The sequence below is a fragment of the Salminus brasiliensis genome, chromosome 1 (genome assembly GCF_030463535.1).
Source record: "Salminus brasiliensis chromosome 1, fSalBra1.hap2, whole genome shotgun sequence".
NCBI lineage: Eukaryota > Metazoa > Chordata > Actinopteri > Characiformes > Bryconidae > Salminus > Salminus brasiliensis.
Window position 1 is genome coordinate 30,423,261 of NC_132878.1, and position 27,121 is coordinate 30,450,381.

At 42.2% G+C, this 27,121-nt stretch overlaps 1 protein-coding gene across 16 annotated transcripts in view; it reads right to left on the reverse strand.

Moving 5' to 3' along the window:
* ptprk (protein tyrosine phosphatase receptor type K) overlaps positions 1–27,121 on the reverse strand; it is a 167,709-nt gene that overhangs the window by 60,137 nt on the left and 80,451 nt on the right. For all 16 annotated transcript variants that reach the window (XR_011979599.1, XM_072676992.1, XM_072677084.1 and 13 more), the window contains 3 exons: positions 25,789–25,904; positions 19,055–19,229; positions 6,889–7,182 (listed from right to left, as the gene is read on the reverse strand). Coding sequence is in view for 15 of the 16 variants with exons in the window: in XM_072676992.1 (XP_072533093.1) it covers positions 6,889–7,182; positions 19,055–19,229; positions 25,789–25,904 (585 nt within the window). In the remaining variant the exon portion in view is untranslated. The remainder of the gene's footprint in view (positions 1–6,888; positions 7,183–19,054; positions 19,230–25,788; positions 25,905–27,121) is intronic.

Sequence of the window (27,121 nt, forward strand, 5' to 3'; positions counted from 1 at the left end):
AATAAGAAAGGAGTTTTCGCAAGCTGCTAACGACTAAAACCGATGATACACGAAGCAATGGAGTCTGAGGACAGCTGCAACAGGTTTGAATCTCAGGGCAGCAGGAGTGACAGTTACCTCCAAACACCTTTCACTGAGCACAGCATCGTCAGAATCCAAGCAAGCCCTGCATACAACTACACATCTAACGCACTAAATTACTCATGTGTTACTCATCGACCAACTAACTCTCTGTCTTACTTCAATCACTGGCTGAGGAAAGCTAGAGAGAGCGAGAAAAGAGAGAGGAGAGAGAAAATGAGGAGAGAGAGACAGCGAGAGACAGTAGAGAGAGAGATAGATAAAGAGACAGTGGGGGAAAGAGAGAGAGAGAGAGAGAGAGAGAGAGAGAGAGAGAGAGAGAGGTGAAGAGAGATTAAGGACAGAGAAAGTGAAGACAGAGAAAGTGAGGAGAGAGATATAAAGAGACAGTAGAGAGAGAGAGAGAGAGAGAGAGAGAGAGAGAGAGAGAGAGAGAGACAGAGGAGAAAGATATAAACATGGGAGACAACAGGACCCTCGATGGACTAATAGAGCTGTGGGCAAGCAAGACAGGTGTCTTGCTTGTGTGTGTGTGTGTGTGTGTGTGTGTGTGTGTGTGTGCACAGTCCAATCAGGAGTGAGGAGAGTGAGGAGAGAGAAAATGAGAGAGAGAGTCGAGAGAGAGAGAGAGAGAGAGAGAGAGTCGAGAGAGAGAGAGAGAGAGAGAGAGAGAGAGAGAGAGAGAGAGAGAGAGAGAGAGAGAGAGAGAGAGAGAGAAAGAGACAGTGGAGAGAGAGAGAGAGAGAGAGAGAGAGAGAGAGAGGGATGAAGAGAGACTGGGGACAAAGAAAGTGAGGGCAGTGAGAGTGAGGAGAGAGATATAAAGAGATTGTGGAGAGAGAGAGAGGGAGAGAGAGAGAAGAGAGAGATATAAACATGGGAAACACAACAGGACCCTCAACGGACTAATAAAGCCGTGGGCAAGCAAGACAGGTGTGTGTGTGTGTTGTCCAATCAGGACATGTTGTAAACATCCTGTAGCTAAAAACTGGCGAGTGTTTACGAACTGACAGCCTTGGAGGACATGCGTAAATAAACCATCCATCTGTGTGCGTGTGTGTGCGTGTTTGTGTGTGTGTGCGTGTTTGTGTGTGGTACAGATGTGTAGTATAAGAGATTGTCTCTAAACGCCACAGGACATCAAACGTAATGAAGCACTGCTTTGTCTTATACTACACTGTGTGAGTGTGTGCGCACACAATATAATGGAGTGTGTGTGTGTGTGTGTGTGTGTGTATGTGTGTGTGTATGTCTTCTCAGTGCTGGAGGACAAAGTCCACGTTCATTACTGAATTTAAAAAAAAAGGGTAAAAAAAAAAAAGCTTTTATCACACTCTGTGCTTTGATGCTTCAGTGCCTCCAGGACACCCTAGCAACAAAAACCTGGAATACCACAGCAACAACCTTGAACACCACAAGAACCATCTAGCACTGTGAAGATTTTGAGATAAATGAACCAACAAAAATTCTCCATAATGTTATTATTACATTATTATTAATAAAATATTTTCATATAATGTAACTATAATAATATACAGTGTAAAGAAAAAGTATGTGAATCTTTGGAATTGTATGGTGTTCTGCATTAATTTGTCATAAAATGCAATCTGATCCAAGTCAAGCGTATTAACAAATATAATGTGCCTAAAATAATAACATTAAAAAATATGAATTTGCAAGTCTTTATTAAACACACTCATTCAACATTCAACGTGGTAATGGAAAAAGTAAATGAACCCTTGGAATTAATAACTGGTTGTTTGGATGAGAGAGTGAATATTTTTGGCAATATAGTGTGTAATAAATATTTATTTATATATATTATATACATATACACATACATACACAGTGTAGGACAGGAGTTTCTGTCCTTTAGGGCTCAGGTTGGTGGATTGAGCCGGGGGGGGGGGGGTTTGAAGTAGCTGCAGATTGAAACAGTTTTGCGTTCTGTGGAGGGACACTCGGTCGAGTTAAGCTGAGGAAGATAGCAAGAGAGCTTCCAATCATTATTAGGAGATAGAGGAAGCTCCCCTTAATCGCGTTTCTGACCGCAGGCCTGATCCAAATCAATAAGCCACACTCATATCGCCTGCAAATTCAATGTGCTGAGCACTTATGAGCTTGTGTGTGTGCGTCACCGTCCATCTTCACACTCTCTCTGCTCCTGCCTCTCTAGAGATGCTAATTTTTCCCAATGTTTATCAGGCAGCGCATGCTTTCATGGCCACAAGGCTTTTCACCTTGACAGACAATTATAATTAGCGATCACGTCCGTCCAATCAGGCGTCCCGCTGCCTGAGCAGAAAAAAAAAAAAAAGAATGGAATTTTTCTGACCGCAACTGAAAACACTGCCCAGGGGCGGGTCGACCCCTGACCCAGACACCAGCAGGCTGGGGTTCATTAACGCAACGAAGGGCGGGTTAATTGAAAATTGGCCTGATAAACGTGTGTGTGTGTGTGTGGTTGGGTGGGGGGGTTGGGGGGAGTGTGTGATTTTCTTGCTACATCAGCACTAAAGGGACACACTTTTCCACCAGAAATGAATAACCCACACTTTCCTTTACAACCAGAGCACAGGGTACAATGTAAAAACAACTATCTTTCCCAGCAGTCATACATTTCCTCTCCGATGTGGATGACCAGCCTGACCAAACTAGTAGACCATTATTCCCAGATTGAAAATCTGGCTCAGGCAAGTGAGCCATGCTAATAGACCAGCTAGCCCATTACACTCAAATGAAAGCATACACTATGGTCTGGTCCACACTATGCTGGTCAGGAGCTAAGCTAGTCAGTTTATCCAGCTTACTTCCCAACGTAATACTGCTGCGTTCCACTGACCTCGGACCATGTTCCAGTTAAAATTCTGATAATTGTACACTATTTCAAAATATTTAAAAAAAAAAGTTAGCTAAAGACTTCAGGAATTTACCACAACTGGTTTGAAAATCTAACCAATCTTGTGAATCTAACCAACTAATCCCACTTTTTATGACCCAGGTAAGCACTGTTAGCATTGTCCCAGGTTAGCACCATTATACGGTATTTTGCACATCCAAATATCATGGAAATCCATCCACAGATAGAAGTTGTGCTAATAAACTGTATAATACTACTGCTTTTACAACTTTTGGGTGGTGCAGCCATCTTGGAGTTTGAGCTCTGGGTTGGTGAGGCTCTCCCGACTTTCCAAGAAGGAAATCTGACTTCCAAATTTAGACATCTCAGTCCACATGGAACAGGCATGTATGTTTTTATCTGGATGACCAGTTTTCAACCAACTTGACCATCAAATACCAGCTTAGATGCTCAAGCTGGATTTTTCAGCAGGAATCTTAAAGTGTTGACTGCCTTCCTTTTTAACCAATCATCAACATGAATGAATCAAGCGCAAGCGTACATACGCATTCTGCCGGTCTCCATGCACCTTTCTCACAGGGTAATTGCCAGTAAATGCCAGTTTCCAGTAGAACGTCTGTGAGCGAGTTAACCTCGTCAGATCCTGATAAGAAATCTAGCTAGTTTAACAAGCCCAATAGAACTATTACCTGGCCTCTCAAATGACGAGTGCCTTATCTTCACTAGCGACAAGTCAGGAGAGAAGACAGAGAAGAAACAATCTATGGAATCTTTTTGTGCCTATGGATTCAAGGTGAGCACAAAAAACACAACCAATTTGAAGATCTGCTGTCTCGCAGTTCCACTAAGCTAATTCTGTATGTTGACTGAGACTATAACATTAGGCTAATGTACCGTTATGTCTCACAGTGGCTGCTCTGGATTTGGAAGCAGTGACACCCATCCCAGAATAGTGCTACCTTCACTCAGTTTAGCCAGATTTCATAAACTAGCTACAGCGAACATCAGTCCCTGGCCTTTTGACAGCTACATCACAGCACAAGCATATTAACCCCATGTAACCATGCTTTCTTGACATAAGAAGACTAAATATGATTTTAGCAGAGCTCAAAGTTCTTTGGATTCAAGGCGTATTAACAATTGGCTTGCAAGCTAGCTCGTCTCTCCGACCCAACTGCCTTCTTTAGCCAGGGAAAGACATAAAAGTATTATCACCTGTGAAGCAAATATGATTGTACTGCATTTGTTTTTTTTTACTTTTTTTTTTTAGTTTCATTTTAAAATTACAAGCTATATGAGGGTGTAGGTGACTGAAGCCATGCTTTCTTCTGGTAGGACATGCTTTCTTCTGGTACATAGGATATGCTTTTTACAGCCAGAAAAAAATGTGTCACCAAAATTTACTATAGTATCATTAATTCGTCAAATTAAACATAAATGAAACAGTCCAATGACTAAATCTGACTAAAAAAAAAAAAAATCTAAAATGTAACTTAACTAGCTATAACAACTAAAAATAACCTAAAAGCAACACTTTAGATAGGGTCTCCTGATTCCCCCCAGAAGATGGTTTCTGTATCATGAAACTAGCATCAAAATCATCAGATTCATTTAGATAACTGGTTGGGAGAAATCACCTGTGAGACAAGCAAGAGAAACGACAGAAACGACCGGCAGAAACACAAAGACAGTTTTCCTCTCTGAGAAATTCAGCCACCTAACAAAACTCTGCAGCTCCTGTTATCACTCTCACTTTTTCCTTTTTCCTTACACACATGCTCACACACACACACACACACACACACACACACACACACACAGGAATTTAACTCAAGGTCTTCGGAGCTTAAGTGACTATTTGGGCTGTAATTACATTTTATTCAACTTATTCAAATAATGGGAGGTGGACGTACAACTTTCTTTGAGAGGCCGCGCTAACGCTCTCTAGGCAGAGAGAGAGAGAGAGAGAGAGAGAGAGAGAGAGAGAGAGAGAGAGAGAGAGAGAGAGAGCGAGAGAGGGAGAAAGGGAGTGCTCTGCTGTGGTGTGATATCCTTGCCTCAGGCTAAAACGCTAACACACACATGGGGATAACACACTCAGACGAGTGCTGACATGATGCGACCTAGCACTTGCGATGTGATGCTAACGGCTACTACTGAAGCGAAACAACTGAAGCGCCTGATGACGCAACAAGCGCTAAAGACTGATAGGTGTCGCTTTTAGCATTTAACCCTTGACATGAACATTGCTTTTAGCCTAAGGCTACATGCTAAAGACAATGTTAGCAATGTTAAAGTGAAGCTGAGTAATTGTAAATGCGATACTTTTCATGGAAAAGGTGGCTAAAATGCTAAAGAACAAGTGAAATGTAAGGCAGAATTTTCCAGTTTTACAGTGACAAGGTAAAACAATGAAAACTAAACTTTACAAAATAAATAAAGAAATAAATAAAACTACTTACATTAAATTAATATTTAAATGATAAACATTGCAAAAACAAAAATGGTTAAGAGTGTGTGAAAATATTCAAATTAAATTGAAACTTAAATGATAAAAGTGGTTAAAAGGTATAAACGTAAATAGTGAGTGTGAATCCTGAACGCTGAAGTCCTTCTGTGTGTGAGAGTGTGTGTGTGTGTGTGTGTGTGTATGTGTGTGAGAGAGAGAGAGGGGGGGGGGGGTAGCGTGTTATTGACAGAGATGAAAGAGAGAGTTTTTCTCCATCTGACGCCCAGAACAGCACAATTCTCAAACCTCCCACAGACCTACACAAGGCCCTTAAATTTCTATCTACAGAGCGAAAGAGAAAGCCGGAGAGTAAGGAGAAGCAAAGAGACGTAGAGGACGAGAGTGAGACAGACTGACAGATACTATAGGCAAGGAGGTAGGCAGGCAAGCAGACAGACACACAGACCAAAATAAAGGAGAGTAGAAGGTTTTCTCTCTCTCCTATTTTCATCCTTCTCTTTCTCCCTCCTTCCTTGTTCTCAGACTAATCTCCCTCTCTCCCCACTCCATCTCTTTGTCGTCTCTCTCTGCTGGAAACCAATCTCTCTGTCCGTGTCTCCACATGCGGATGGTGAATCTACCCTCGCCCTCCCAGCGGTAACACAGGCGCCATGGCAACCCGGAGCGACGGAGGGCCACGGTGTCCGGATCCACGAGGTCCGGATATCGGCGCCGCAGCCATTACTCACTCTCGTTTTTTCCAATTACGCCCCTCTGAGAGCACCCCCTCCCATCCTCCCAGGACCCCCGGCAATTATTTATATGCAAATGAGTCAACACGCGCTCAGAGGAGTCGCAGCACCAACAACGGAAAAACAACACAAAATCACCAAATACATAAACACAGGAGCGCTTAACCCTCTAAGACCTGGAAAATAAATCTGCCTGGACTTTCATTACAGTCACTGTAACCTGGAGAGATTTCACACCGTCACTATGTCTCCAAATCTCAATGTCCTCCAATTCAGGACTAACACAGCTTTTCAGCTTAGGTTAATAAATGTCAAAAAGTTCATTTGTCATCATCGGATACATTGCTCCAAAATACAGCTCAGACATCTGAGCTAATTGGCAGAGCTAAATAACTAATGGATCCACATGAGCTACAGGTCACACACACAGAAAAAATGGTTTGCTACATTTTTTTGCACTTGTCGATACTCTCACTGTTTTTACAGGAGGTGAAATTACCTAAAAATCATATAGTTCTCTCACATCCCTGTGCAACAGCCTTCAAGATCATTCATATCTACATCTCTACATTTTCTTTTGTATACCTGAATACTGACACTACAGGACTGTGAGGTGCCGGTGGGAAAGTGCTGAAAGCGGCCACAGCCCATCCCTTGGTGCTTACTGCATATTACAGTTGTTACAGTACACAACCTTCATTGGGTAACTTCACCTGCTCAGATACAACTAATCACCGAACACTCACCTGCGCACTTGGTCCGTGTGATTAAAGCTGGTCCGGGTTGCCCAGTGCCCCCCTCGCCCGGCCGGGTCAGCAGCACCCGGATTTCATACTCTGTGTCCGGGTCCAGGTGCCACAGCTTGTAGTTGGGCGAGTTGACTGCGTGGGTCTCTGTCCATGTCCCGGAGGTCATGCGGTACTCCACCTCCTTCAGGATGATTGGGCCGTCACCAAAGATGGAGTTGGCGTTGAGCTGGATGAGGAGATAAGTCGGCCCCACGCCCAACAGCTGAGGAGGGGCAATAGGCCTCGGGGGCTCTGCGGAGAGACAGGAAGATTATTAACAGTTATTACAGTTAAGGATGAAGATATCTGCAATGAAGGAGCTTCCGAGGTTCAATTACATTCCAGTCAAGCTCTTTGGGAAGCCCTTCCTCATAGCTCCACCTTACTGGTGTACAGTTGCAGTTGCCATCTGCAAAGTTACCCTCAGACTCTGTTTGCATAAGCCTTTAGTGGGCATTAGTGTGGTCAGCTTCTGACCACAGAGTCTGGATATTTTTGGGTGATGGACTCTCACTCTCTTAACACTGGAAGGACAAGGTAGAGGTTTCTAATAAAATGATCAGTGAGTGGAGGTACCAGGTAGGTGTTTCTAATAAAGTGGCCAGGAAATGGAAGCACAAGGTAGAGGTTTCTAATAGAGTGGCCAATGAGTGGAAGCACAAAGTAGAGGTTTCTAATATATTGGCCAGTGAGTGGAAGCACAAGTAAGCTGTTTTTAAATAAGTGATCAGTGAGTAGAGGTATAAGGTACGTGTTTCTAATAAAGTGGCCAGGGAATGGAAACACAAGGTAGGTGTTTCTAATAAAGTAGCCAGAGAGTGGAAGCAAAGTAGAGGTTTCTAATATATTGGCCAGTGAGTGGAAGCACAAGTAAGCTGTTTTTAAATAAGTGATCAGTGAGTAGAGGTATAAGGTACGTGTTTCTAATAAAGTGGCCAGGGAATGGAAGCACAATGTAGGTGTAAATCCTGAATGTACTGAAACAGAGCTAAAAGTTAAAGCCAGTAACTGCTATAAGTTAAACAAATACCAGTAAACAGGTCCAATACAACAGACTCATACACATGGTGACACACACACACACACACACACACACACACACACTTTCACATCTTTCACAGATTCACGGATGATGCCAAATCATTACAGGACAGCAGACCATCCAGATGGTTCTCGAGTCTATCAGTGTGTGTCTGGGTCTAAAGCGAGATTGTGCTTGGCAAGGCACATGCACTACACCTACACACGCATACACACAGCACAGACACTGCATACTTTAACACATCCATCTTGATTGAAATTCTCCTGACAAACAGAGGCCACTGGATTTATTTTTTTCTCTTCGCTCTGTTATGCAGAGGAAGGGATCGAATCTGAATCGGAGGACTGGGGGCTGACTGGCAGGCAGATTTTGGGGGCTTTTTCCATCGAACAAAAACACAAGCAGTTTGTGGCTGCATTCAACCCGTCTCACAACCTATGTTACACAAGTGGCTAGTTGTAGCACATGGTTAGGGGTACGTGTTGGCCCCCTTCGGCTAGGCTAGCCTCAGTGTGCTAATCAGCTAGCCATCCAAGTTTTGTGCGGTAAAACTTACAAATAACTGCTTGATCTGGCTCTAAGCTTCAGTTTATTTTGTGTTGTTAGCCATTTAGAGTCAGGTCACATCCGCAACAGCATTACATATGGATAAGTGTAGTGTACAATCTAAAGCCCAGCTAATTTAGATGTTATGATTATACAATATTAAGTACTTTGCTGGTGTTGGTTAGAATCAGCTTTGTCAATCTTTTTTTATTTTTAAATTTTAAATGTTTTGAGGTCACAATGATTTTTGAGGATGACCAGCTGTCAAAGCAGACACTTGCTTTCACTTCACTTTGCACCAATTTGGTAAACAAATCATGAACATGACTGATCAATGACCCCAGATGCCGATTAGCCAAGACTAACGTGTGCTTCTTCATTAGTTTACAACAGGAGATGCTAATATTGCTAACAAGGACTGGACTACATAAAAAATGATTAAGTAAAACAGCATGGCCGTCCCACATTTAAGCATTTAAGCTTAAACTGGAATAGTTACACTAAGCGGCTGCTTTATTCCACTGTGTTTTAAACAATTATACATACATCAATCAAAGTATGCATGTGTACTGTGTAACTGCACAGCTAAACCATCACACACTCTTCTCAAAGTATGAGGAGTTGTTCTGTAATCTCGTTTATGTGGTTTCTGACACGGTATGACTCACTGTTATAGTTAACTGTTAAAATACATTAAAAGGGTGTAGATTCTCTTAAGGGGGTTGTATATAGAACCCTGAAACACTTTAATGCATATATGGTTGTTTGCCTGGTTAATATGTTCCTCATGTTCAAGGAAATCCTTGTGTACCCTTTAAGCTAATAGAGTCCTTGAACATATTGAAAAGGGATCTTCTACCATTTTTTTAGTGCTTTAGTGCATTTTAAGAGTCTTTTAATAACCATGTACATGAGCCCACATTTCACACTGCAAATCTAGGACATTAGCGGAAAACTTTTACCACTGATGTTTGAGCTTTTAAGCGTTCACACTCACGGCTCCTAAACTGGATTTTACAGGGATGTATGCATTCACACTCGCTGTTAAATTCAGGACATTAAACAGGACGTCCTCATCACAAACATTTAGTAGCTTTACCATTTCTGAATCAAACACAAAATCCAGTCCCAGTGTTTTTTTCTAGCTACAAAAATAACTGGAGAAACAAAAGCAGAACACAGTTACCCTGCCCTGCCTTAGTGCAGAAGCCCCGCCCACAAAGGAGGGTGGAATTAACTGCTTCTCTCTGGAGTTGTGTACTGAATCCACTCCCAACATTCAACTAAACACTGTGAGCTGTTGCACTAAAGCCCTACAGGGAGCTCCACTCTGGAAAACTGAGACGATCTTCATCTCGCTATGTTTCTCACTAATGTATCAGCTTCTGTTCACATCTGAGCCTTCCAGGAGTTTCCCGGGGAACTGTACTGGGTCCTGTCAGCGTTACCATGAACCAGTGTGTGTGAGAAGAGGGCTGGAAGGGGGCTGCAGCATTAAATTGGCCCGTAGAAGTGCGATGCCGTTCTGCTTGGTTGTTGTTACTGAAGCACTGCAGCTTTAGTTCGGACAGTGTGTTTGCTTGGGGTGTAAGTGTGTGTGTATGTAAGTGTGTCGTCTGTGTGTGTGAGGCAGCAGGCCAGAGACTAAGAGCTCAAACAGGCTCGCCTGAGCTGGCTAATTAACTACGACAAATGGGGAACGCTGGAGCCATCTGGAGTGGCAAAGCGAAGGTGTGTGTGTGTGTGTGTGCCTTCTCTTGTGTCGGCTGAAGAACATCTCATAGAATGTCCTCCTGCACTATGAAACCCCATACTCAGCAACACAGGCAAATAAAGGAGTTTAAAAAGGACTAATTCAGGTCATCTCAAACAGACTTGCTTAACATGAGGTGTAGGACACTGTATAGCTGCTTTCACACGTGCACGTTTATCCAAGAATTTAACGGGAGTGAAACGGGAAGGGTTCCAAACTTTCGCTTAAATGGATGTGTATATGCTGTCATATTCAGAACTCCATGCAAAGCAAATGCAAACCCTGGTGATGTCTGTTGGTGACAACCTCATTTCACATGAGGCAATAAAATGGGAAAGCAAATCAGTAATATTAAAAGGAGTGTGTGTGTGTGTGTGTCTGTGTGTTTTCAATTGTAATGAAAAGGTCTGTGTACTCTCATCCGTTTCAGAGAAAACAAAGAACATTCGAGAGGCAGAGGCTTTTAAACACACAGGAGAAACGCAGTGCTTCATTCATCTCACTCATTACCCCACACACACACACACACACACACACACACACACACACACACACACACACACACACACACACACACACAGACAGAAGTAAATACACAATAACAAAAGCTGAAATGGAGGGAAAATGAAGAGAGAGCTAGCCTTATGGAGAAGTGTGTGTGTGGGTTTGTGTGTCTCTCATCATCAGGTGTTATTGGTTGGTGCAGCAGGTCATCCATCACACTGCTGACAGGGAAGAGTGATCCTATTTCTCCTTCCTGCTCCAGCTTTCTCCACCCCTCTCTCCCGCCTTTAGTTCCTTCTCTCTCTCTCTCTCTCTCTCTCTCTCTCTCTCTCTCTCTCTCTCTCCCTTTCTCTTTTCTGAGTGATAAATCAGTGTAATGTTGTTTAATAAAGTAATAAGGTATAGTGTATTATATTATATAGTGTTATATAGTGTCATTTTATATATACACCCACACAGTTATAGTCAGAACTTTACATTAACTCATCACAGACACAGACGTATTTACATCTTTAAGTAAAAGATTAATCATCCCATCTACTTTGCACAATGTACTAGTTCCACTGGCGGCAAAACAACTCCACAGCAGGGTGCTACCATCATCATGCTTCACGGTTTGTGCAACATTAATGGGGTTCAATGCCTCACCTTTACTCTTCCAAACAGACCTTTGTCTCACCAGGCTTTTTATTTGTTTTTGGCCATGTGGTCAGGGTGCTGAAGCATGGCTTTCCCTTTCTTGAACAGCAGCCTCTCAGACCATGGTGATTGAACTCCTGCAGCTTTGGTTTCATGGCAGGCCTGTGCCTAGGTAGTTCTTGGGTTGTTCCTGACCATCCAAACAAGTTTCCTTTCACTGAGGGTGAAAGTTTGGGTGGCTACACCTCCCAATAACCTAAACTTATACACACATACATATACTTTCAACTGATGATCTGTCCTGGCTCAGGTAAATCTACAATCATCCTTCTTTTCTTCTACAATTCATCCTTTCCCATTGTACTGTGAGCTGCTCATGCCAATAAGTGCTGTCAAACAAACCCTTAGAGGCTACCAGCTATAGTTAACCATGACCACTAACAAGACATTAAGAGGTCTTGGCAAGTTAAAAGACATTTGGGAACTTTCAGCACATCTAAATTAATCATTCAAGGGGGTGTGTATACTACTGTGTAGACCCTGTGTGTATATTTTTGACCTTTTGTTGATTTCTGAAAACCTCATATGTTTAAACCCGTGAAGTCATGTTCGTTATCTATTAAAGTTGCACATTGCTGCTCATTCTTCTTCAGAAAAAGAACAGTTCAAAGAAACCACGGAAAACCCAATACTGCCATGACTTTCATGTCCGTGATGAGTGTTTGTAAACCTCAGACTGCAACTGTGTCTATAGACAGACAGACAGACAGACCGACAGACAGAGACACAGCAAGACAGCTAGATAGATAGATGGATGGACGGCTGAACAGATAGGTACATGTATACATGGATGAATGGACAGACGGATAGATGGACAGACAGATGGGCAGACAGACAGTCAGACAGACAAAGGAGCTCTGCGCTGAGAGCTCTCATCCGTTCTTCATTAGGGACTCAAGTGCCTGATTTACCTTCTCTCTCTTCCCGCTCAGCGCCGTCTCTACTGCGCACACACACAATGCACATACACACAAACACAATGCACATACATACACACATAAACACACACTTGTGTTTTCTTCAGTAGATGACAGGCTGAGAGATGGCAGAGAAGAGTTTTAATCTACCTTTCAAAAAATATCTCCTCTCTCTCTGACAATTTCTGTCTCTCCAGCTTACTCTCTCGCTCACTTTCTCTGTCCTCACTCTCCCTCCCTCGCTCACTCATTTTCTCTTGCGCACTCACTTTCCCCCTGCTCCCCTCGCTCACTTTCTCTGTCCTCTCTCTAGGTCTCTTGCTCACTCTCCCTCGCACTTATGGTGTATTTGCTCTCCCCCTTTGTCCTCTCTCTCTCTCTCTCTCTCTCTCTCTCTTCCCTCTCACTTTTATACTCCCCCTCTTTTTCCCTCACTCCCTTTCTCTTCTCTCCTTTTCTCTCTCACTTTCCTCTCTCTCTCTCTGACAGTCTGTCTTTCTTGATCGATCACATTCTTTCTCTTTTTGACAATTTCTTTCTTTCTCTGTGTGTGTGTGTGTGTGTGTGTGTAAGTGAGTGTGAGAGAGAGAAAGAGAGAGAGAGAGAGAGAGAGAGAGAGAGACATGTCTCCTCACCACCAATCAGACTATGTTTACTGCAGGCCTCACACTCACTCATCTCTCTCTCCCTCTCTTACACACACACACACACACACACACACACACTCACTCCAGGGGGGATGACAGGCCTATCTCCAGTCATTAGAGCAGCATAAGATTAGTAACACACACACACACACACACACACACAATTTGCTGCAGAGCTGTGTTTTTAATACGATCACCATGCTCATCCACTCTACTCGTTACCTTCCTCAATAAATACTGTAGCTATTACACAAAGAGTTTTCACACATGACCTCCGAAAATTAATGGAGAATCAGGTCCGAACATTATCCGGAGTTACCCTTTCACACAAGTAACGTATAGCAGTAGACTGTCTGACGCATTCACGCTACAGGAAATGTAGCAGCGTGTGCAGGAGGCACGGCAGGACGCAAAAGGTATGCTGTGGAAACAGTGTTTTGTTCACAGCACATCAAAGACAGCAACCCGAGGCTACCGACTCATCCATAAGGACGCCATCAACACGTCCACTGTGAATACTCAGGAAAATGACCTGCTCCAACATTACCTGTGAATTTGTTCTAGAAGGCTGGCAGGACAAAGATCGGGTAATGTGCGGACATTTGCATTCCCACATACAGCTCTAGGGTAATGTCCAGTAAAGTTCTGGGTTAGCGTGCATGTCTGAAAAGGGCCGCTGTTAACTCGGCCTTACTGCTTGGATTGTATAAGAGCAGATTTTTTTCTAAATTTAAAACATCTGAAGGTTTCTGAACCAAAAATAGTCATAATTAATTTCCATACAAGTCTTTCTACCTCTCTTCATTTTCAAGAATTAAACACACCAATTCTGTTACTGTGCCTTCAAAACGGATGCAGGACTGAGTGATACGTTCATATGTCTCGTTATTGTGATAAATTACACCATAATATGCTCTTCTGAGAACACTGTGGATGATATATCTGTATGAATTCTGATTGAATGCATGTTTCAGAGAGCCTGGCTAGTGCTGTTAAACTTGATTTACTGCTGCACACATTATTAATATACACACTTAACTGAATAAACATTATTTACTAATTACATTAAAGAAAGAAAATTCAAGTAGTTATACTGCAAACATATCTTAATATTCTTGGGATTCTTCAAGTGTTCTTTACTAAAGGCAATGAGTCTACTTTCTTAAAAGAGATTTTTTGTTTTTTTAATTAAAGGCAACAGTTGTTCTTAAAGTGCTTTAAAAAAAACAGGGTTCTGCAAAGATTGTTTAATAAAGAAAATGGTTATAAACTCCTAAAAGGGTTTTCCAAGGGTTCTTAAGTAAAAAAGAATGGTTATAAACTCCTAAAAGGGTTTTCCAAGGGTTCTTAAGTAAAAGGATTGGTTATAAACTCCTACAAGGGTTTTCCAAGGGTTCTTAAGTAAAAGGAATGGTTATAAACTCCTAAAAGGGTTTTCCAAGGGTTCTTAAGTAAAAGAGATTGGTTATAAACTCCTAAAAGGGTTTTCCAAGGGTTCTTAAGTAAAAGAGATTGGTTATAAACTCCTAAAAGGGTTTTCCAAGGGTTCTTAAGTAAAAGAGATTGGTTATAAACTCCTAAAAGGGTTTTCCAAGGGTTCTTAAGTAAAAGAGATTGGTTATAAACTCCTAAAAGGGTTTTCCAAGGGTTCTTAAGTAAAAGGATTGGTTATAAACTCCTACAAGGGTTTTCCAAGGGTTCTTAAGTAAAAGGAATGGTTATAAACTCCTAAAAGGGTTTTCCAAGGGTTCTTAAGTAAAAAAGAATGGTTATAAACTCCTAAAAGGGTTTTCCAAGGGTTCTTAAGTAAAAGGATTGGTTATAAACTCCTACAAGGGTTTTCCAAGGGTTCTTAAGTAAAAGGAATGGTTATAAACTCCTAAAAGGGTTTTCCAAGGGTTCTTAAGTAAAAGAGATTGGTTATAAACTCCTAAAAGGGTTTTCCAAGGGTTCTTAAGGAAAAGGATTGGTTATAAACTCCTACAAGGGTTTTCCAAGGGTTCTTAAGTAAAAGCAATGGTTATACACTCCTAAAAGGGTTTTCCAAGGGTTATTAAGTAAAAGCAATGGTTATACACTCCTAAAAGGGTTTTCTAAGGGTTCTTAAGGAAAAGGATTGGTTATAAACTCCTACAAGGGTTTTCCAAGGGTTCTTAAGTAAAAGAGATTGGTTATAAACTCCTAAAAGGGTTTTCCAAGGGTTCTTAAGGAAAAGGATTGGTTATAAACTCCTACAAGGGTTTTCCAAGGGTTCTTAAGTAAAAGCAATGGTTATACACTCCTAAAAGGGTTTTCCAAGGGTTCTTAAGTAAAAGAGATTGGTTATAAACTCCTAAAAGGGTTTTCCAAGGGTTCTTAAGGAAAAGGATTGGTTATAAACTCCTACAAGGGTTTTCCAAGGGTTCTTAAGTAAAAGCAATGGTTATACACTCCTAAAAGGGTTTTCCAAGGGTTATTAAGTAAAAGCAATGGTTATACACTCCTAAAAGGGTTTTCTAAGGGTTCTTAAGTAAAAGCAATGCTTATAAACTCAGGAGTTTTCAAGAGCTCTTTAGTAAAGGCCTGCAAAAGTCCATGCCGTGACGGGTCAGAGCTGTTTAAGCAACACAAGGAGGACCTACACAATATTAGCCAGGTGGTATTAATGTTTTGGCTGGTTGATTTAAGTACACCGTTTTGTTTTTTTTTACATGGCACTGCAATTGTTACAGCCTTAGCAACTATGCAATTGGTGAATTAGTGCATGGAAATGCTTAATTACATTTAAACAGTACAGCAAAACCCTTACAAGGCCAGGCTCAAAATGGTTAAGGCCAGCATAAATAAATCTGGGCGAGCATCAGCTCAGATTTTGACTTTCACTCATCTAACGGAGCCGGAGGAGAGCGATCACTGAGAGTTTGTCTTGGAAACTACAGCCACAAGCAGCGCCTGTCAATAAAGTTTATTTCCAACAAGTGAGCTTTGTGGGCGGAGAGGGGTGTAATGTCATTACTCACAACCGCAGGCAAAAGCACTCAAATCACACCACAAACTGTGTTTATGCCTCTCTCCATCTCTCTCTCTCGCTCTGGGGCGCTTGAGAGACGACGCGCAGATCAATAGTTCTTTCAGTGAAAGAATTCGCTATTGAAATTCTCATTTGTAACACAGCCCCCCCCCCAAAACAGCCGGGAGGGCCCTGTGTCACGTTGCGTTAGAGAGACTAGCCGCTAATAAAGTGCTAGCCCGAGGTCACGGGCGACAAGACGGGCCTCAGTGCCAGCTCCCATTAGGCTGCGCTCGCATCTGTGGCCCAAAAATTTCCGCTAAAATTAGCGTCTTTTGGATCCTTGTAGCAGGATGTCAGCTAGGGAGTGTGGCGCAGAATCCTGACCTGTCACCATCGCTAGCCTTCAAAACCGGATGCTAACGCGCTAACGCCGGGGTACGGCTGGCCGCGGGACAGAGCTAAGTACAAGATCGGCTTTACAGTTGTTTAAGTAAACAAGAAAGTCAGTGTGTTACTCAGAGTGGAGAGAAACTGCAGTTTTCAAAGTGGTAGGGGGTGGTCGGGCGCAGGGTTAATTAAGTTCTGTGTCCGCTAACATTAGCGCTAAACTCACCCATCCAAAAACATGCCAGCGTTTCACCCTACGGTAGGGTTTAGCCTGAATTTCATTTAGCGCGACTTGCCAGAATTTGAATAAACAGATGCTAACTGTAGTTGCTAGCTGTTGCAAATCGTTGATCAGTGCACTGTTTGTTTGTTTTTTTTACGTACATTTGAATGGATATCGTATAAGACCTATATTTCAACAGCTTACAGTTGTTTCAGTAAATAAGAAAGAAGCACATAAGCTGGAGCTGGTAGCCGTCACCATCACTGTTCGTCAGTATAGTGTACAGTACTAACAAGAACTCAGGGTGGAAAGAGTGGCATTAGTGCATCCCATCTGATTGATTAACTTTAGATTAGATGTTTACATTAGAGAGTAATTTAGGTCAGTATTATTTAGCATGAATTTCATATCATATCATATTTATGAGATTTATACCAAACAGATGCTGTTGTGAATTGGTGAAATTGGTGGTAATAAATGGTGAAAATTGTTCATCAAAATCATGATCAACATTAACATTAAGTTTAAGTGATATTTTGAATGGCGTAAGGCCATTCAGTTAAACCTATATCTGAGCAATGTCAGCTGATTTGCCGGGGCGTTGTCAGTCCAATCCCCAGTGATGCAACAGCCGCCCTTTTTATAGTGGAGGCCCAGCATAAGTTAGCATCTCAAATCAAGGCAATTTTTCACCTCACAGCCAACATTCGCATTTATTTCATTTAGTGTGATCAGGATGGATTTAAATAAACAGATGCTAGCTGTAGGTGCTAGCCATTGCTAATCGTTGATCAGTGTGCTGCATTAGGAAGCACTCCGTTTGGATAGAGCAGCATAAGTGCATGCTATCAGAACGATGTCTGAGCAATTAATCCACTATTTTAACTGCTAATCTGTTTGCAAATTTTGTGGTATAATCTAGAAAACATATGTAGGGGGTGTTAATGAAGATTATCCATTCAAACTGATCATCATAAGGAGGAAAATGGGTAAAAACTGCCAACAAACAAAAAACATGACCATATAAACGACATGTCTAGCATGCACTACAATCATTTAGACACAATATGTTCATAGTAATCACTATAATCAGAAAGAGGATTATTTGATTAGATCGATAATAAGGAGGCAGATGGATAAAATATTGGACTTCATGCACCAGTCAAACACAAACATTCATATTATGTTTTATGTTCCTTGCATGTATTAAGCATAATATGTTCAAAACAATCCCTTAATCAGCCAAATGACCAAACATTCATTAACTGATTCAATCGATTGATCGATCAAGCAAAATACTAATTAAGTTATTAAATACTATGGTTCTTTTTTTTTTTTTTTTTATAAAGTTTCAAAGCACTACAGCAGTTTAACATATTCTATTCAGCCTACAGCAGTTTAACCCATCCCATTCAACTTACAGCAGTTTAACCTTTCCCATTCAGTCTACAGCAGTTTAACCTATCCCATTCAGTCTACAGCAGTTTAACCTATCCCATTCAGCCTACAGCAGTTTAACCCATACCATTCAACTTACAGCAGTTTAACATATCCCATTCAGTCTAGAGCAGTTTAACCTATCCCATTCAGCCTACAGCAGTTTAACCCATCCCATTCAGCCTACAGCAGTTTAACCCATCCCATTCAGTCTACAGCAGTTTAACCTATCCCATACGGCCTACAGCAGTTTAACATATCCCATTCAGCCTACAGCAGTTTAACCTATCCCATTCAGCCTACAGCAGTTTAACCCATCCCATTCAGCCTACAGCAGTTTAACCCATCCCATTCAGTCTACAGCAGTTTAACCTATCCCATACGGCCTACAGCAGTTTAACATATCCCATTCAGCCTACAGCAGTTTAACCCATCCCATTCAGTCTACAGCAGTTTAACCTTTCCCATTCAGCCTACAGCAGTTTAACCCATCCCATTCAGTCTACAGCAGTTTAACCTATCCCATACGGCCTACAGCAGTTTAACATATCCCATTCAGCCTACAGCAGTTTAACCCATCCCATTCAGTCTAGAGCAGTTTAACCTATCCCATACGGCCTACAGCAGTTTAACATATCCCATTCAGCCTACAGCAGTTTAACCTTTCCCATTCAGTCTACAGCAGTTTAACCTATCCCATTCAGCCTACAGCAGTTTAACCTATCCCATACGGCCTACAGCAGTTTAACCTATCCCATTCAGCCTACAGCAGTTTAACCCATCCCATTCAGTCTACAGCAGTTTGAGACACACAATCTTGTAAATAATGTATGAGTGATTTTTGATTTCTGACTGATATTTATTCAAATATCTATTTATTAATAATTCATATTTATTATATTATTTATTGAATTTTGTTTATTTAGACAAACAAGTCCACAACCCACTTTCCAAATAAACACAGCACACCAACTCACCTCTGACAATGAGTCCGGCGAAATTGGACACCCCAGAGCCTCTCTCTGATTGGGTGACACATCTGTACAAATCTTGATCCTGATTGGTCACTTCTTTTAGTCGAAAGGATGCTGCAAACTTCCTATGGTTGATGTTTTTCTTCTCGGCTACAGGGATGTCCTCACCGTTGCGCTTCTGTTAGAAGATACAAAGAACACTGTTACTTTCTTTCTGATGCTAATCTGCACACTTTAAGCAGCTCACAAGACGCATCATATTCTGAATAAGAACAAAATCATAAGCTCTGATTTCTTCTGAAAGACCCGAGCTGTACAACGATATATTCAATTTGAAACTCTCACCCATAACTTCATTACCATATCAGCATCTTTCATCCTCTTAATCAGATAGCATCTGAGTTATTGAAAAAGCGATAATGTATTCCTCCTCCTCTTCTTCTACTTATTTTCTCGGAGGCTGTATCTGATGATGAGTCCAGAGCTCAATAATCAAAGCCAGTTTATGAGGAGCATGGCCTCTTCCTATTCCTCACAATATATAAAAAGGGCCACAAATACTAGAGGACGCTCCCAAGTGAGTGAATGGGGCTAAATGCCTAAAATATTAATTCAATATGTTTCTATTATTTCTGTGAGATTTTTGTTTTGTAAAAGAATGTATTACATAAACACATTGAAATGCACCATGTAAAATCTATTTTTCTGTTTTTCATTGGTTGGCTGTTTAGCTACTGAGTGCTGATTGTATGGCCCTCTGTCTACTCAGTGCTGACTGGGCTGGCCTTCGGGCTTCACAGAGCTGACTGGGCTGGCCTTGCGGCTACTCAGAGCTGACTGGGCTGGCCTTCTGGCTTCTCAGAGCTGGCTGGGCTGGCCTTCCGGCTACTGAGCACTGACTGGGCTAGCTGGCTGGCCCTCTGTCTACTGAGTGCTAACTGGGCTGGCCTTCGGGCTTCACAGAGCTGACTGGGCTGGCCTTGCGGCTACTCAGAGCTGACTGGGCTGGCCTTCTGGCTTCTCAGAGCTGGCTGGGCTGGCCTTCTGGCTGCTGAGTACTGACTAGGCTGGCCTTCCGGCTACTCAGAGCTGACTGGGCTGGCTTTCCGGCTGCTGAGTACTGACTAGGCTGGCCTTCCGGCTACTCAGAGCTGACTGGGCTGGCATGAATGAACCCAATTTATTCTGGACTCACTCTACAGTGCCCCCTAGCATCTAAAAAAAAAGGAAGACATTGTTAAGTGGAACACCGTCCCACTACAGGTCTTCACATCAGAGTAATTTATTTCAACACTTTTAGTAATGCCAGTTTTACACCAGCAGCAATACAGCAGATTATCTTTTCCAATACTAGAAAAACACAACACACATACACAAACAGTGTCCAGTGTGAAAAGGCAAGAAGTGGGTCTCATTTGCTGTAAATCTGGCTTCACTGTACACTGTACGCATAGTGTAAAATGAGCTTTAGGGTGTGTGCAGTGCCCATAAACAAATCCTCCTTATTCTTACTATTCTGAAGGTCATTAGTTCCTGCACTAATGCTAAGAGTATAGCCCTGCAGGTGTTGTGAAACTCCATCTACACTGTTGTTTCCCCAGAATGTGTTGCGTAATGAAAACAAAGGATTCAGTCATCCTGTCCAGCCAGAAGAGGTGAAGCTGGGTTGGTAAGACAAAGGGTATTTTAATATCACACCTACTCTAATCCTCAGAGTTCCCAAAGTCTCAGTGACCGGCACAGGTAACTAAGTAACTAGGTCATAAATATATAAATAAATCATAAATCATAAATAGTGAAGTGCACCAACTGTACCAAAGCCTGAATGCTTTTTGTTCATCAATTAACATAATGAAGACTCAGGAGTGTGTGCTGTTCATGCTCATACTGCTGCAGTGTTACAGTGCTGAATACAAAATTCCACTACGATGATGGACGTCTTGAGACAGAAGACGGAATGCTGCTCGGTGAGGTGCCGCTGCCAAATGCTTGGAATTACAAACAATGTGTGTCTTGTGTCTGCCTCAACTCTGTTAAGTCAAAACTACAGTGGAATGCAAAGGTTTGGGCAATGTGCCCGTTCAAAATATCTGTTACTTTGAATATCTAAGCATGTAAAAGACAAAGATGAAACAAAGTTGAAGACGATTTGCCTTTCTAGGAATCCTACAAGCACTTCTCTCCAAACGTTTTCTTGGTCTTTTAGACCTCAACTTGACATCCACCATTCCTCTTAATGGTCATTACATTACAAACAGAGGAAATGGCTACCTGACAGTGCTTTTTTATCTTCTTATAGCTGTCTCCTGCTGTGTAGGGTAGTTATTTTAGGGTTTAGAGTGCTAGGCAGCTGCTTAGAGGAGCCAATGGTTGCTGAGTGTTGGAATAAGGTTACAGGTGTTTGCATTACCTGTTCTTCTTCTTCTTCTTCTTCTTCTTCTTTCTAAACGATGGCCATGAAGAAGTCATAACCTGCACAGGCTATTTAAGGTCTGAGACCTTGGTTAAAGTTGCACAAAACAGAAAAAATCTCGCTTCCATTGCCGTTTGGAGATTCATGCTGTTCATCTTCTATTCACTTGTCTACAACAACAGACATTTTGACCAGGAGTGCTTAAACTTTTGCATTCCACTGCATTGCCATTGCCACAGTTAACCATACTAAAAGCATGCTGTACACTAACAAACATATAATTTTCTCGAACAGGAGAGGTTTTGTGTGGCCATTATATATATATATATATATATATTATTATTTTTTTTTTTAATCACATAGCAAGTTTTGCACAGTGCTGGGCAATGTCAGCCACACACACACACACGGTCATTAAAGCCTAAGCTGATGTAAACTGGTGGCCAAATTTCATTGGCTGTTGAGGTCCAGATTTTGACATGTTGAACCGATTGGCCTAAAAGAGTCTCAGTGACTTTAATAAAAAATAAAAAAAAACAACAACAAAAAAAACATGGTTGTACAGTGAGTTAATCCCCCTCGCAAATGAAGCTCGACAAATCAGTGTCACAACTGATCACTGTCGGAAAAAGAGCAAGTGTGTCGCTGCAAGAGGACACACACACGCAGTATATAATTCATTATCCCGTTGCTGCTGACAGCGCTCGTTAGCCAACAACTCACTGAAGCAGATCAGACGAGTGTAACGGACCGCACTCGTTTTTATCCCCCCTTTCCTCACATTTTCCCTCTCCATCTTTCTCTCCTTCACACTCTCAGTGCCCTGTCACATGAGACAAGTCTCTACTTCGCTCTCTCTCACTGTGTGTGTGTGTGTGTGTGTGTGTGTGTGTGTCAATCTCTCATCTTCTCATCTCTCTTTTTCTCTCCATCCTCTCCCGCCTCTTCAGTCTCAGCTGTTATCAGCTTATCAGGGAGCAACAGGAGGGCCACACACACACACACAGTTATCATTATCAGGACAGAGCTGGTGGAAATCCTGCAGCAAATTGAAGAGAGAACTCTCTCTCTCTCTTTCTGCATCCACTTAAGCTCTCTCGATCCCTTTTTTCACTCTACATTCACTCCAGTCTCTCTATCCTCTCTCTCCATCCACTTAATCTCTCTCTCTCTCTCTCTCTCTCTCTCTCTCTCTCTCCCCCTGCATCCACTCAATCTCCCTCTCCCTTTTTTTTACCTCCCAGTCTCTTCACTCATCCATGCAATGCATCTCTATCCCCCTTCTCTCTCCCTCTCTGTCTATATCCACTCAATCGGACTCTCTCTTTATTCACTTCTCTCATTCACTCAAACTCTCTCAACCCCCTTCTCTCCCTCTTCATTCTATCTATCTATCTCTCTCTCTCTCTCTCTCTCTCTCTCTCTGACAGTTTCAGGTTTAATGAGGGGGCATAGTCCTCTCTCTTCCCTCTGTATAGGAGCTGATTATTAAGCATGTGTATTTTGTGTGTGTGTGTGTGTGTGTGTGCGTGTTCGGGGTGTTATTTATACCCCTGCTGACCGCTAATAAGACGACTTTTACACAACTGATGCAACTCTTAAAGAAATGTGAAATCAAACTAAAAAATAACAGCGAACGCGACCATTTCCGATAAAATGTCACACCCTGAACTCTAAATACCGTGTTTCCCATGAGCCCTGCAGTTCTCTCGCCTTACCACCGCCATCTTTTTCACCACACAGTCGTACAACAGCAGCACTTTTCCATTCTCAACACTCAAGTCTCTCCAGTCCATGTCTGAAACTACAATAAAAAAATAAATAAAGTGGTCAACACAAGGTGGGTTTGCCCACGGGTCCCGAAAGTAATTGGCGGGAGAGGTCATGTTAGCAGCGTCGCGGTCATGGTGAACCAACAGCCAACAGTTTGCAGGAGAGAGCAGATTGGTGCCATTAGTTGTTGATCTGAGAGAGGCAGGCTCAGGGGTTAGATTATTGGCCTCTTTATCATGAGGCATATACATGACCAAGCATCACAGCGGTCACCAGAAATGACTGATACACTGAATATCTCTCCCTTCCCCTCTATATCCACTCAGTGTCTCTTCACCCCCTCTCTCTTTCTACATCTTCCCAGAGTCAATTTTTCTTCCTTCACATCCCTCTGGTGTCTCCATGTCCATTTCATTCTCTCTCTCTCGCCCTCTTTACACCCACGCAATGTCTCACTATCTCTCTCTACATTCACTCAATGTCTTTCTACCGCTCCCTCTACATCTTTCGCCATTCTTCTCACTCTCTCTCTCTCTGTCTGTCTCTCTCTCTCTCTCTGTCTCTCTCCCCACACTTTCAGCCTCTATCCCCCTCTCTCTCTCTCTCTCTCTCTCTCTCTCTCTCTCTCTCTCTCTCTACATCCACTCAATATCTCTTTCTCTTTTTACATCCACTTAAAGTCTCTCTTTCTCTCTCTCTCTATCTCTCTCTCTCGCTCTCTCTCTCTCTAAATCCACTCAATGCATTGGGAGTTTGGTGGTGCTGCTCACTCACATCAGCTGCTATTAGTGTAATTGTGAAATGCGCCAATTACGAAAATCGAGGGAAAACCCTTCTAGGGGCCTGTGTGTCCAAACTTTTGACTTCTAACAGCCCCACTTCCGACGCTAAAAAACTGGGGTGTCCGTTTTCTCCGACATCTAGGCCCGAGGAGAGCTTCACACTGCGAGTGTGTTCTGCCCTCTTAAGTATGTGCGTGTGTGTGTGTGTGTGTGTGTGTGTGTGTGTGTGTGTGTGAAAGCGCTTTGATCCTGCGTTTGCCCCGCACTTCCACATCAAACGCGCCGCATGTCGGACACGGCCGGGGAGGAGCTGCCGGCTCCGCTTTATTTGAAATTGAAAAACGTCCGTCGCAGGATTTTATTAAAGCTCGGCTCAGGTGGACTCGCTGCTTATTCCATTTCCTCTCCCGCTCAGCTTCCTGGTGAGAGACGGGTCAGACCGCGTTAACCCTTTCAGAAGGGAGTGCGGTTTGAAATTAAAGAGCCCGCTACCACATCATATCCTCATATTTTCTTTCAAGAAAAGAGTTCGAAGTCGTACATAAACATCTGTCCATAGTTTGTGTGTGAACACTTTGCCTCAAAGCAGCTTACTTTCAGTTCTGTGCTTTATGAATTGACAGCCAATCAGAACAGAGGTGATTTGCATTCAAGAGGGGTAGAAAAATGCATTAGTTCTCATTTAAAAAGCAGTCTGAGCTGAAACACGGGCTAAAACACTACCTTTAACACTACGTTTTATGCTCACTTTAGTGTAAGAGGGTGGGGCTATACAGGGCTATATGGGGCTGTAAGCTGTATAGGTGGATACCGTTCCACTTTGCCATCAGCGGGAGAGTCTGAGAGAGCAAAGTTAGCCGTGCTCTGTGCATACCCATGGCACATACCCATCACCCCTCATCACTCTTAAAGGGATGTTGGCCATCACAGGCATGTGTTAGAGCGGTGGCTGACATCACATGCATCAGAGGAAAGACATGTCAAGTCCTTACCCTCCTAGTGTCAAAGCATCGCTAGTGCTAGGAGGAGCTACAAAGGGTGATTTAATTGGCAGCACAAAAATTGGTAGAAAAATGGCTGCCTGGTTGGTGTGGCACTATGGATAACACCACTACCTGCCACTGAGCTACCACATCATGTGGGAGACTGGGGTTCAATTCCCAGTCTGGGTGACTATGCTGCGCTACACCAATAAGAGTCCTTGGGCAAGACTCCTAACACTACATTGGCCCATTTCTGTAATACGAGTAACCTTGTAAGTCGCACTGGAAAAGCGTGTTTGCTAAATGCAGATGTAAATAATGTAAAATAAATGTAAATAAATAGTTTTTAAGTTTAGGCTTTTTTTGTGCAGTTTATTTTAATAAACTCACACAAATGTTATGTTTGTGACATGTCTGAATAAAAGCCGAATGGGTGTGATAGCCCCTCCTGCAGGATCTTGAGTGTTTTTTAAATCTATCATACAGGAAATACAAGTTAGATATATAAGAGTTTACTAAGGGGAAAGGGAAAAAAAACAGTGCATCCAACAAGAATGAAAGCCTCCATCTTTTATGCAGCAATAAAAACACGGTATCTCACAGAAAGTGCTGATCGATTTTACTCGCTGATCTATTTTACTGTGTGCAGTATGAACATGCACGACTCGTAACTCCTCTAGAGGCAGATTTACACCAGTAAACACACTCCGCCAGTTGATTCCCATTCCCCTGTCCTGTGGAGCGAGTTTAATCAGACTGTGGTGAATGTTGATCAGATTAGCGTACCTGGAGCCAGAGTTTGTTGTTGACAGCGTCTCGGACAGTGGCGATACATTGGAAGGTGGCATTCTGACCAGCGTTCACCTCCACGTCCCCCAAACGCAGGAAATGAGGTGATTTATCTACATAAACACAAAAACCACACAGTCAGTGGTCAGAATTTGCTGTTAGTAAAGGTTTTAAGAGACTGGATAAAAGAATGCAGTTAAGTTTCATTGTAAAGACAAGTAAAACAAGTAAAAAAATAATAAAAAATAGGGTGAATCATCTATAATAAACTTACAACAATCTCAAAATGGGAAATTTCAGAAATTCAGATTGGCTTTAAGATGATTTCCCCTGCAGAGGAATTTCTTTGCAAATCAAACATGAAGCATAATCACAATAATAACTGTTACGCCTTCAAAACAAATATTAACAGATATATCTGGATGCTTTCCTAGTGTGCACACACACTGTGCCCTTGCACATGCTGTGTGTGAGGTGTGTAAGGTATGCTGTATTACTGCAGTAGATCAGAGGGATTATAATCCAGTTAAACACCCCCCACACACACATATGCGCGCGCACACACACACACTAATCCCACTCTGCTGTGGATTAATGGCTTAATTACCGCTACCTGCTGTATTATTCCAGATAAACCCCTCACAGTTCAACAAAGCACACACACACACACAAACACAAACACACACACACAAACACACACACACACACACACACACACACACACACACACACACACACACACACACACACACACACTTTCCCATTGCTTGTTAAACACCTTCAGAGGAAGTTCTACACATCTAGAGATAAGAAGGCGACAGTGTGTCCTTGCAGTAAGGCTATAAAACGATATGTTATAATGTTTTACGTTACAATACATTACAGTGCCTATAAAAGTTATTCACCCCCTTCTTCTTTTACTGCTTTTATCAATGGAATCATGGTCAACATAATATAACATAAAAACTCAAAGTGAAAACAGGTCCTACAAAGTACTATCAAATAAATACAAATATCTAATATAAAATAAGTGAATCAACAGAGGTCCAGGCAGCTGGTGCTGGTAGTCTTACAGTAGGTGAAATGGAGATCACCTGAATGCAGTGAATGTGTCTCAAGTGATTGTAGTATAAAGACACCTGTCTGGAAGGTCCAGTCACTGGTCAATCAGTATTCCTGGCTTCAAATACACCATGAAGACAAAACAACTAAACAAATAAAGCTTATTAAAGAGTATCAGTCAGGGAATGGATACTCCCCTGGAGTTAAATCCATCATTAAGAAATGGACGAAATACGGCACCTGTGTAAATCTGCCAAGAGCAGCCTGT